The following is a 12,833-nucleotide window of genomic DNA, read 5'->3' as shown; positions in this document are numbered from 1 at the left end:
GAAATATTTCTACCTACCTACAGTGCAATTCCTACAGAGTCCAGGCTTGAAAAAATGTGTGGTTGCCACATCTCTCAGGTGTTTCAAACACATGTTTCTCTGAAGGAGCAACATGCAATTTACTACTTTCAGGAGTGCCTCAGCAAGGAATAAGCTACATGCTTGCTTCAAGAAGGTGCTTAATCCCATGGAGCTGTTTATCTAGTTGTGTGTCCCTCTGATAATACTTATGCTTTCACTGGTCACTGAATGCATTACTCAAGTGTTGCACATCATATTTTATGCTTCAGATGGGGTGCATCTCTGTGAAAATCCCCACGTGGTAAAGGAGAACCTAAAAAGCAGAAGCTGGCAGAATCTCACTGTCAGTAAAGCACGTGAGAAATCACGAGTCTCTACCAAACCCAGTAGTTTGTTGTGATCAACCCGAGGCCCTGAACCACAAGTCAAAAGGCTGCAACTGCAGATAAAGACACTTGGACTTGAACAGTAAACTAATCTGGCACTTGCACAACAACACAGCAATCTGAACACCAAAAGGAGAGCGTCCTGCAAACTAACCATTTGTCAGGAAAGGTGTCATACAGAAGACAAACATCTCACCTAACTGTGAAAGAGATTGTAAGATGAGAAGAAAGCTTGCAGTGGATGAGTTTCCTCAGATTCTACTTCTGAGATGAAAGCACAGCCTGTAGTCACAGGGAACACCAAGCCACAAACCCAGCAAGTGTGGCAGGACACGTGTGACCCTTAAGTACCTGGGCCAATCTGAAGAGCCGTAAGAACAGCAGGGAGCTCTCAGAGGAAAATGAAGGCATTACACATTACACCACTTTTCAAAGCATGCACCATTATCAGCCCAAAACAGAGGATACATAGTAATAAGCTACTTCACGCATGAAGAATCACGACTTGAAAGGACACCTCCCACAAAGAGGAAGGAGAATCACACCTGTGAGATCTCTCTTCCAAGCTTTAGAGGTATGACTATGTATCAGGGCTGGTTGGGAATCAGTTACATGTTAACAGGCAATGCGGGCATTGGCTGTATCCAGCAGTCAACAACCCTCTCAAGCCTCATCCCCTCCCAGCTAGCCAGCCCTCTGCTACAACTTATCCACTTGAAGCACCTGCAGGTAATACCTACCTTGGCATTACCTAGTATGACTAACAAACTCATTAACAGCTTAACCCACTTTACGTCTGTCTTCAAGCAAAACCAGAATAAGTTGCAACCAATCAGGCACAAGGGGCTTTGCCTTCTGATATCCCACTTTAGGAATGAAGCAAGCCCTGTCATTTCAGAGCCACGCCACCACTGACACTCTGTGGCCCACCATCAGGCCCAGGCCTCTTCAGGGCAGCCTGCACGCTGACCTTTCCCTTCCTAAGTCTCAGCACACGCTTTGCTCATTTCCTCTCATGGAGGCTGCAACTCTTCCTTCCACATGAGCTTCCCAAATCCCTCTTCCTAGTGGCTACCAGCTAGGTAATCACTTCTCAACTGAGATCCTTTCTCCACTTTTCTAGCCAAACAGAGACAGCTCTGGATACAGAACCACTGCACAGTGCACATTTAATGTGTGCCATCACCCATTTGCTCATTATACTAAATGCATTTTTCTAAGTGAGGTGAAAGTCTGGAATAGAGACAGTCACTTTTTTTTTTTTTTAACTGCTCCAAATTGGAGCCTTACACAGCAACAGCTCTATCCAAGAGAGGGAGGAGGGCCAGAGATGTAATATATTCCTCCTCACCTTTTCTGTGGCAGTTTGCACCATAAATACCCATCTTCAAGCACTATGCCGTAGTTGCAATTAGATTTGGCAGATGAAAAAAAAAAAAGTAAGAATTTGTAGAATCTTTTGTATTCGAAGTATACAAAAGAATCCATATTTAAGATGAGTATTAAAAACCACAATTAGCTTGGCAGAGACAACCTGAGGAACGAAGCAGTCTGCCAGAGAGGAAAAGTAAAATTCAGGATTCACACCTCTTTCTTTTGTTTCAACTTTGGTAGTTAAAACTCGACCTCTAAACCGAACAAACCCAATGAGATTCATCAGGGTTGAGTCTGCAACAAGGATCTGCAGAAGTATCCTTTGCCATTCTCTTCTCTGCATGAACACACACCATATGTGGAATGAAGTAATTCTTCATCGCCGCGCCAATATTCTGATTAGGTCCTTGACCTTATGTTCTCGGTTGACTTCCTGAGTTTAGACAGATATCATGCAAAGCATGGGCTTCACATTACCCATCTGCGTGTATATACATACTCACTTCCAGACACAAAACCTACACAATACACCATGAGATGTGTGCTGAGCAAGAAACAATGTACCTCACAGAGGTGACATACCCCAATTTCCCTTCAATTCCTTAAACAACAGACCATGCCACCACAGGGGAGCAGGATGACAGAGGATTAGACTGTATTTCATGCCTCACTGCAAAACACTCAGGTAGCAGTAATTAAAGAGGAGAGCAGAATTTTTAAAGACTGAGAACCATTTTGCACTGTCTACAGCTGAGCAACCTCCACTGATGAAACAAGAAATAAACAGATCTCTTTACAAATCTCTTCAAAGACTGAACAGAGTAAAACACCAGGGAACAAAATATAATGAAAAATATGCATCTTTCAATGTTTATTTACACACTGCACAGAAAGCAGTGTAGGAACATTACAAGCTGAAACACCAAGAGAAATTCGGATGACTAAGAAGAGATACCGGGAACTGCCATTTTCCTCTACAACAAAAACACGACCTCAGAGAAACTTCAGAGCAGTATGGTATGTAAAAACAAACAAAAACGTCCGAAGAATTTACCACGTCTGGAGATTTCCAACGCACTCTGCCAGCAGGAAAACTTCCTTTACTCAGTCCTTTTTCTCCAATGAAATGAAAATAGACATAAGGATATGCATTCAGAGGGGGAAGAGAAAGCCACCTGCTTTTGAACTGAACTAGTGCTGCTGCCTCATTTGTAACAACAACCACCTGGCAGCACTAACACATCCCAGGTACTGTTTACAACCTTGGAAAATGGACTGCAGTCTCCAGCTCACGTATGTTGCATGTGGAAATCTGTTGTCCCTAATTCTTATATAAAACATGACATAATCCCCACAAAACATTCTGAAGCACGGAGTTCTTGAAATGTAAACGTGGTCATCTTGAAGTTGGAAACCTGAAGATAGAAGTTAAAACCAACATGCCGTGTGCAGTGTCTCCACCCTTTTCCTGTTATACAGTGGTTATTTATGAATTCTGAGGTGGGAACACGACAGATAATGGAGTGGAAGTCAGAGTCTTCAAGTTGCGATGCGTATTACATACAGATATAATTACTTTTATATTTAAAACATTTTTTTTTTCTGATTTTCATCCTCACAAAGTACACGTTTTGGCTTAAGTGGAAGAGTTACTGTGCTAAGCTAGCTAATCATTGAAAATCCACAAGAATAATCAACTCTTTGGTATTACTGAAGATTTACATCTACATGGTGATACTGCTAACAAAACGAATCTAAAAGCGGTGGTAAAAAGGAAAGTAATCAGCTTCAATCTAGAATTAGATCCTAAGAACCTTCAATTTGGTTCCAACCCTAGGATGGTATAAACTTTTGGTCTGAAAGGGGTTTTTTTTTTTTTACATAAGTCAGAACGCTCAGAAAGCTCCTGCTGTGAGACCACGAGTACAAAATCCTAAAGTGATGGACGCATTTCAGAACTTGTACAGATATGGTTAAGAGAGGCAGAATGCAATACCTGAGATCTCCACAACTCTGTAAACCCCACAAATTCTACAGCAGTGATATACATCTATTAAAGACACAGATTATGAGTGCTAAGATATTATTCTGGCAAGCAGAACACCTTAAAAGTCCAAAATGCTTTTTCCTGAAGTGCAGTGAAATGCAATCAACTTTAATGTGTTTTCACTGAAGCTCCAGCTGTGGATACACACTCACTTCATGAACATGCACCCCATCAGCAGGGAGGTGCAATGCACCATCATGGTCAGTACTCTCCAGTCCATTTTCCCCCCATCACTGAGTGTACACAAGAGAAGAGAGCCAGCTCTGCACAGCAGGGTCGGCCTGGTGCCAGCACTGGGAGAACCATAGAGCTCAGTATGACAGAGCTTGTAAAGAAATGGCAAAAGGTGTTTCTCCTATCTTTTTTAAAACCCATGAGCCATGCTTGGTTGCAGTGTAAGTAAACTCCTGTGCCCTAGGCTCGTGACATTCTTACGTAAGCAGTGAAGAAATTAGACTTCATCTTTCTTTGCACACCCACTGCACCTCCAGGAGCAAAAGAGATCAGGAACATCCAGCACCAAGATGCTGCTCAGGTGCTCTTCATTCAGCACTGCAGCAGGAGTGCTAATATTCTCATTAACACTGTTTGACTCCTGCCATGCCCATCACAAAGCTTTCAACATATCACTTTTATTATTGTATTAAATAGTTACCTAATCTCCTCTATATGTGGCCTCCCACACAATCAGAATAGGCCAAAGGCAGAAAACACTGCGACATAAAATTTTAACACATGGTTACCAGAGTAAAATGCCGTTTATCATCATAAATACAGTAACAACAATTGAAAAAGACATTGAAAAAGATGTATTTATATTCCTGATAATTACACTCATAACCTTCTATGAGTGTGTGTATCCACACACATAAGGACGACTTGTTTTTCATTTTAATTCTTTTCATCTGCAGGCCTGATCACATAAACTGATCTCAACAGCATGCTTATGTTGGTACAGGGCCACAGGGGGGTAAAATCAGCACAATCCAATAGGCCTGTAGCACAGCAGACCTGAAACAGCACTCCAGTCTGACTGCACTCTGAGCAACACAGACCTCAGGATCTTGTTCTCTCATTTATTGTACAACATTTAGTAAAGAAGCCTGAAAATCATTTAGAAATCATTGTTGTATTGTATTCTTAAGCTTGTTCATCTAATTTTCTGCTTAAAACTTACATAAAACTGTTCTCTTGGCAGGTTACACAATCCTCACTCTCAATTTCAAACTCTTCACAGGCAACGTGCCCCTGGAGCTAGTATGAAGCTCAAAAAGACTTACCTGGCATTGTAAGAAATTGAACTGTTAGGTATTCCATTATACACATCTCAGTCCAGATAGAAATAGCCTGTTATAACTTCCTGTTACAAAGCACAGAGGCACACAAGGAAGGTCTGCTGTTGCTTTAAGCATGGAAAGACATTTCACCCAGCTCCAGGAGATGAACACAAGGCCAACAGGCACACTCCTGGCTCGCATTCCTGCTACTGGACAGCAGCAGTGCAGCTCTTCTTGCTTTAAGAGCAGCTATTTTTCATAATGTAAGTTTGTGTTGAGAATTCCTGGATTTGAATGCGTTTTAGTAAATCATTTTGTGATTTTTTTCCCTGTCAATGAGGTAGTCAAGCCTCTTTAAGATAGAATAACTAAAAGCCTTCAATGCCTCTTTATCTCATCACACACGTGTACATGTATACACTTCTTAAATGGAGAATGTGCTTTTATAGCAGAAATCTAATTGTTTAGAGATTTGCACATATTAAGCCTCATTCCTCTTCTCTGTCTATTTCTTCACAAATAAGTGGAATCCAAATTCCTGTGAAGCAACCTTGCCATTTGCACGGTCACAGCCTCTGCCTCCTCCCACAGCCAATAAAAGACACAGACAAAGCTGCAGGTTGTTAGTCATAGTCCAGGTCACACAACAGCAAAGCAGAAAACTATCAGCAGCACTTTCTCTCAAAACAGGTATTGTTATCAATTATTTTTCAGGATCATTATAAAGTACTTTTTATTCATCCTGTATTTCTTAACCTACCAAAGCCCAACACAAAGTATACTCACCAGCCATTAATACCACGATAATGGGCAAACTGGAAATGAACAAAGCTTGTGTCACTGCCTGAAAAAAAAGCTATAAGAGGACTGAGCCTGAAGCAGAGTTGCTATATGACTGAGGGAGACTCCAAGAAGGCACAGTGCTCCAGCATCCACTTTTGCATCACACAGTCTCTGGAGAGAAGGTGGCCCTGAAGGAACTGGCCCAGAATCAAAGCTAGAGCTCTAGCTTTTGTCTTGGAGCTTTAATTGAAGGTTGAAAGGACAGCAATGTTCTTCTCCCCTGACCCGACCTACATTGCCAACCCTCCGCTCCTGCCTCATGCCCCATCCAGCTGCACTCACTGCCATCACCAGTGCCTCCACCACCTGCACAGCAGGCGTGCCAGCAAGAGTAATTTACATCCAGTTATGGATGGCATCACGCTAAGTGAGATTAATCACTATTTAATTCTAAGGAACGTTATTTGTTCTGAGATGCACTCAAAATGAAATGTTTCCACCCGTAGAAAATTGTAATTAATGCATGTATCATAACACACTGCATTCTGTGCAGTACAATTCCATTATTTGGTGATCTGTGCATGCAACACTTTTCTACTTCTCACACCAATTCTTACATTTTCTTTCTGTTTATAAACAATGTCATTTGTTCATATCCACAATAGGGAGGCACTATGTCAATCTTGCATGCCACTGCAAGAGTGAGCTTGGTTGACTAATTTCCAAAATGTAAAAAATAGGAGGAAAAAGTATTTCAAAACACTAATAACAGACCTGGTATTCACAGCAAACAGCAACACAGTAGAAAAAAGAACATATCTCAAGATTCCAATTTACCTTAGAATACTCTCTAGTAAACAGCAGCTCTCAGCAGACAAAGAAGAGCTATAAAAACCTCCAATACTTATTCCTCTGTAATTCAAAAGCCAGGCAAACTGTAAGTTTGCCTTCAGAAAGAGCAAAGCGGGCACCAGAACCAAAAACTCCTATCACTCCTGACTGCACAGAATCTTGTGGAGACCTTGCTGTCTCATGGAGACATCTGTGTTATACGACCTGACATGAGAGAAAAAGCCTGGACCAAAGGTTATCTTTCTCTTCATAAAGGGATTAGCGTAGCTAGGCATAACATTTTGTGGAGACCAGAGGGGAAGGAGATGCAACAGGTTATGCTTGAAAAATAAAATGAAACATATAAACTGAAAGCCACTCTCCATTCCAAACCCTTTATCTGAAGGCAAAATATAGTCCACTTCATGGCTTTGTAAAAAAGGAAAAATGAGAGGTGCCAGTTTGGAGAGCAGAAGTTATCCTGATAGGTTTACCCTAACTCTTGCAACTGGGATGCAATTTAAAACACACTTCAAAGTAACAAAAGTCCTTTGAGCTGGAATGTTCCCAAGGGCTTTCAGAGCGAGCTCACAGTACCATGGACATTTTGCAGACACTAGAAGAGTTGAGTACATCCTGTTTCCAAATGTATGCCCCACCACAGCCAGGACCCAGCTGCCTATCCATTCTGCTGCCCACACGTTTTGTTATGACAGCAGAGTGTTTATACCTGAAGCCAGTGTGAACTCTGGGCACCAAACAGACATCAGAGAAGTGGAGACACTTGTATGAGATGCTGGAAGTGCATGAAGGGACAACATTCCTGCTGCAAGTTCTGGGAGAAACTGGCAGGAACTTCCCCTGCGCCTTTTGTTGCTGCTATCAGCTGGGCATCTCTTCCCCATCTCCAGATTTCCAGGTTCCCTGGCTTCCTATCAAATTCCTCTCCCCAAAGTATGCTAGCCAGTATGTAATTACATGTTATCACAGTATTATCAGCTGGCGTCTCTCTCTCTTTTGGTTTGTTTCTTTATTACTTTGATAAGAAATTCAAATAGTCACTGAAACATGGAGAGCAAGCAAGATTGTGTATGTAAATATTACCTCTCCCAGAAGAATTGCAGGGGGAGCTTTATGGTCCTCAAGGCAGATACACTCTTCTCCTCAGCTAACTGCAGTCAGTAGGAACTCACTGGCTTTCTCTTAACATGGTTTCTCTTTTTTGTTTCTTTTTTGTTTTTAATAGCAGATTCAGTAGTCAGAAATTGGAAACCAACTACCACTTTCAAATGAAGAACAAGAAAATTTTCTAATTTTACTGCATCCCTTGCAAGTTCCTTAGTATCTTCTGCACCATGGCCATTGAAGACAAAAGCTCCTCCCACAAATAAAAGTGGTTTTCAGTGAAATCCCTGCTCTGTCAGAACCAATCAGCATTTTGCCAGTGATTTCATTATTATCAGCATTTCATTCAAATACCTGCCCCAGCTGCAGAAGGAAGAGGGAAGAATATCGAATCAGCAGAGAAGGCAGCTATCTTCCCTGTACTGAGGTCAACAGACCAGATTTTGAAAGCACATCATTAAAAAGAACAAATGTCACAGTTTTCATTTCACAGTACTTGTTTTGAGATTCACACAGAAACCTTCGGACTTTAGCAATGAAGAGTTTGAAGACATTAAAGAAATATCTGATCTTATGCATTGTACATCTCAAAAAAACCCCACACTTTTTATAGTGTTGAATTCCAGGGATGCAGAGAATTTCTACACTATTACTCATGATCCATCTACTGCAATCTCAAAACGTTACCGTACTTCAACCACTCATCAATGCTTTGAGATGTTGCAAATTGCAACAAACCACTACATTCCAATGCCAGTTTGCTACAGACTAAGCAAAAGCATTCAAGCAAAATTATGTTATCTAGTGAGCTCCATTAACAGTACAAATAGCTTTGAGGAGCTTACGCTGCAGCTGCCACTATGGAATATTTCAGTAGAATAAGCGCAAAAGGAAAAAGTTACACTTACTTCAGCAAAACCCCAGTAAAGCTGCAAGCACACTCAAAATATGTCAAGTATGGAGAGAGCTATGTGACTTCGAAGTCCATAAAATATGCTGCTTACCACTTCAATAGTATTTTCTTCCCCTCTGGACCTGGGGATCTGTCATCACAGGTTCCTGCTTGCAAAGTCCTACTTTAAGTTAACTAATTCAAGCGTAGTCAATGAAATACCAGCCTGAACAAGGAGCTCAGTCTGCATTCAGAGCACACCAGTAGGGCTGGTCTTTGTGGCCTCACCTCCTATGTCTGGGGCAGACCCCAGTGTGGTCATTTACCTGGGTGGGTACCCAGCTCCAGCAGACTTCAGAAGACCTGACACCTTCCCTTCAACCCTTTCCTCAGCAGGAGGAAGACAGCACCAGACATTTCATCACTTTTACACAGAATAGCTTGTCCTTTGCCACAAGGACAGTAAAGCAACAGGCCTGGCCCGCTATCCTCAGAGGTTCTCAAGACCGAACTGGAAAAAGTCCTGAGCCATTTCCTGACCTCAGAGCCTCCTGCCTCCAGCCTGCACTGGGCTTCATATTGCCTGAGTTGCCTTTCAGCTGCATCTTCCATCCCGTGACCACTATCTAAAAAGGTCATTTGTTTGACCAACAAACTTTTGACATTCGCCTTTCCTAGTCTCATTTCAGCTTTCGCAACTCCCTTGAGACCTTGTCTCTTCCTGCACACCTTGGTTAGTTTCCAAGCTGCTGCAGGGCCAACCTTGCACTGTATCACAATGCCAACTTCTTGGTTCACAGTGAATCACTCCAGTATCCATCTCCATGCTTCCTAAGCATTTTGGGTTATGAAGCACAGTAAGTTCCAGGAATTCAAGACCTATCCTCTCACTTAACTGACACACAAGAATGGTTCTGCAGGCCACCATCATGGCCCTATGGACAACAGCCAACAGTCACCAAATGCTCACTTGAAAAATACTCACCTAGCTTACTTCTTGCCTTTAGCTGCAAAGGTTTGAAAGGAATGAATTGCTAAGCATCAAAAAGATGAGCAGTGAAAAAAGCATGGAAGCTACCTTTCCTTGCCTCCAGGAAGACAACACTAAATAAGTTTACTTAGTTCACAGGAAGATGTACTTTGCAGCAGTAAAAAACTAGAAATGCTTTAAAAGCCTGAAATACAAAGAAAGCCGATAACTCGCACTGAGGAGAGCTTCCATTTTCCCTCAGATAAGTCATTATTTGAAACCCAGCATAAGGGTAGCTTTTGTTATTTGTGACTATGTTGTAATACAAAGCACCAAAGTATGAAAAGCTAACAGCAGTGATGTTTGCAGCCCATATAAACAAGAAACATTACAATCACAGGATGATTCCTTCCTGTAAAGCAAACTAAGACAAATGACTCTCACTCAGTTTTATGAGAAGAAAGATAACAAGTAAGCAGCTCTGTTTTCCCAAGATGGAGAAGAAGTTGTACAGCCAGAAGAAAGCTATTCCAATTATTAGTTGTGTGAGAATCAGATCTTTTCTGCATCGTGCCCTAGTGTGCAATTCTGTTGCTTGGTCTCCTCCAGCACTCCTTTGCAGGCATCCAATAACCCTTTGCTTTTACTAAATGCAGTACTGAAACCTGCCAGAAAACGAGAGAAAGAGACTGTTCATAAAGTACCAACTGTCCGCTCCCTGCGAACTGGCAGAACTGACTCTGCTTGCATGCTTAGATTAAAATCATTAACAGTGAAACAGTGTACGCAGCCGGGCACTGTTAAACTGAATGCTGCGTGACTGAAGCACTCCAGTGGGGGAAGGCAGCGGGGCAGCCTTGGTTTTGTTTGTTTGTTGGTTGGTTTTGATGAAAAATCTCATTTAGGATATTAATAACAAAGTCTACAGAGGGAAAAAAAAAAAAAAAAAAAAGCAGCATACAATGTTAACTTAACTCTTTGTTAAATTCAGTGCAACTTCTGATCGGATCCCACTTGTTTACCATCGACTACATTCCAGAGCAGTTTTCTATACGGGATTTCTCTTCGTACCCTTTAGTATCTACCAGTTGGTCGTTTAAAGCAGAAAGCGAGGCACACCGGGACAGCCCATCTGCTCTCAAAGCGGACAAGCAGGACTCTGTTCCGGCTGCCCCGCTCCGGACCTCTGGAAGGCCGCCAGCAGCAGCACCTACACAACGCCAGCACTTGTTTTGGCCCCGCACCTCACTCGGGCACCGCACTCGCTCCCCGCACGTAGCAGCGACCGCTCGGCCGCTCGCACTCCCCGGGTGCCCCGCGGCCGCAGCCTCCCGGGCACAATGGCCCCATTGATCGCACTGCTCCGCTCGGCGCCCGGCGGCTCCGGGAGCGCCGCTCCGCGCTCGGCTTCCCCAGGAGCGCGACGCGAGCGGCCGGCGGAGCCGCGCAACTTTCCGACCGCACCGCGCGGAGCAGGGCGGCCGCGAGACGCGGGCCGGGCGCGGCAGGTGCCGCGGGGACCCGCGGCGGAGCCGCACTCACCAGAATGCCCATCACGTCGGCCCACAGCTGCGCGAACTCCTCCGAAGGGCCGCTCTCCGCCGGGCCGCCCGGACCCCGCTCCCCCTCCATCCCGGTCCCGCCGCCGATCAGCGCCGGCCGCCCGCCGCCGGGCCGCCCCGCCCCGCCATGCCGCCGCCCCGCTGCCTGCCGGCCCTCAAACTTTCCGCCCGGCACCAGGCGGCCGGCGCTGCCGCCGCGGCGGCCAGGCCCCTCCTCCCGCCCGCCCCCGGGCTCGCCCGCCGCGCATGGCCGCTCAGGGGTCCCGCGGCCGGGGTGCTGCGGGAGGGCCGGCCGGGCGCACCCGCGGCCGCTGCCTGGGGGACGCCGCCGAGCTCCCGGGGGAAGGAAGCCTGGCAGCGGTTGCGCGTGAGGCGCGGCGCTCCTTGGGGAAGGCGTAGAACCGTTGCCCCCATGCACACCTCCTGTTTCGCGCTACTTCCCTTCCCCCGTATTATAATGAAATTAAATAGCCATTAATTACAGGCAGCTCCCACTTCTTAGCCAACAGTCTCTTGCCCGTGCAGGCACACAGGCGCGTTTGGGACGGCACGTTCAGTCGCAGCACCGTGGGGCCCGGGGCTGAGCCCGCAGGCACGCGATGCAGCTCCGGACCTGCTACGGCCCCGTGCCCAGTGAGGGCGGCTCTCCGCCCGAGCCAGCTCTCAGCTCTGCTGTGCATCGTTACGCTTGGAAATTCTTGGCTGCTCTTGAAAAGCTGCCCGTTCGGGCTGGTATTTACTGGGAGCACCTGTCTGCACAGGGGGAAAAAAAAAAAAAAAAAAAAAAAAGTTGTGCTATCAGTGGGTGTGCAGCTGTCATGCACTGGCTAAGCATTCAGAGCACTCCCGTTTCAGGGTGGCCTGCAGCATCCTCAGCGTCCCTCCAGCTGTGCTCACTCTCCAGCCCAGGAGAACCGGAGCAACAAATGACACCATCTGCTAAAGGGACCAAAATAGTTCTAGAGAAAGCATAAAGGAACAGCAGGGTGCCTACGTGCTCCTCGCTTTCTCTCTGCCTTTCTTCTCATGCTCCTTCTCTGCCCTCAAAGCTACCATTGCTGTTTTGTTGTGTGGAGCAGCCTGCTAGTGCTAAAAGCTCATTAAAATCATAGAATGATGAGTTGGAAAGGACATTAAAGATCACTGAGTTCCAACCCCCTGCCATAGGCAGGGTTGCCAACTACCACATCAGGCTGCCCTGGGACCCATCCGGCCCGGCTTTGAATGCCTCCAGGGATGGGGCATCCACAGCTTCTCTGGGCTGCCTGTGCCAGTACCTCACCACACTGTGAATGAAGAATTTCTTCCTAACATCTAACCATCTTTTAGTTAAAAACCATTCCCCCTTGTCCTATCACTACTGGACTGCGTAAAAGTCAGTCTTCCTTCTGCTTACAAGCTCCCTCTAAGTACTGTAAGACTGCAATGAGGTGCCCCTGGAGTCTTCTTCAATCTGATCAAGCCCAGCTCCTTCAGCCTTTCTTCATAGGAGAGGTGCTTCTTTGGACCCATTCCAACCAGCTCCACATCCTTCTTGTTCTGGGGACCCCAGGCCTGAACTCAGT

General features: G+C 45.2%; 1 protein-coding gene across 6 annotated transcripts in view; it reads right to left on the bottom strand.

The window, feature by feature from the left end:
- SASH1 (SAM and SH3 domain containing 1) overlaps positions 1-12,833 on the bottom strand; it is a 523,157-nt gene that overhangs the window by 111,083 nt on the left and 399,241 nt on the right. The window contains exon 1 of one of the 6 annotated variants that reach the window (XM_090135566.1): positions 11,249-11,397. The exons of the other annotated variants lie outside the window; for them this stretch is intronic. Within the exon in view, the coding sequence (XP_089991692.1) occupies positions 11,249-11,338 (90 nt within the window). The 5' untranslated portion in view covers positions 11,339-11,397. Of the gene's footprint in view, positions 1-11,248; positions 11,398-12,833 lie in introns of those variants that run through there. 6 annotated transcript variants of the gene reach the window in all.

Source organism: Phasianus colchicus, chromosome 2, assembly GCF_987193195.1.
Source record: "Phasianus colchicus chromosome 2, bPhaCol1.hap1.1, whole genome shotgun sequence".
In the NCBI taxonomy this organism is placed as follows: domain Eukaryota; kingdom Metazoa; phylum Chordata; class Aves; order Galliformes; family Phasianidae; genus Phasianus; species Phasianus colchicus.
Note: the sequence above shows the minus strand (reverse complement) of the source record. Positions and strands in the feature narration are given on the sequence as shown.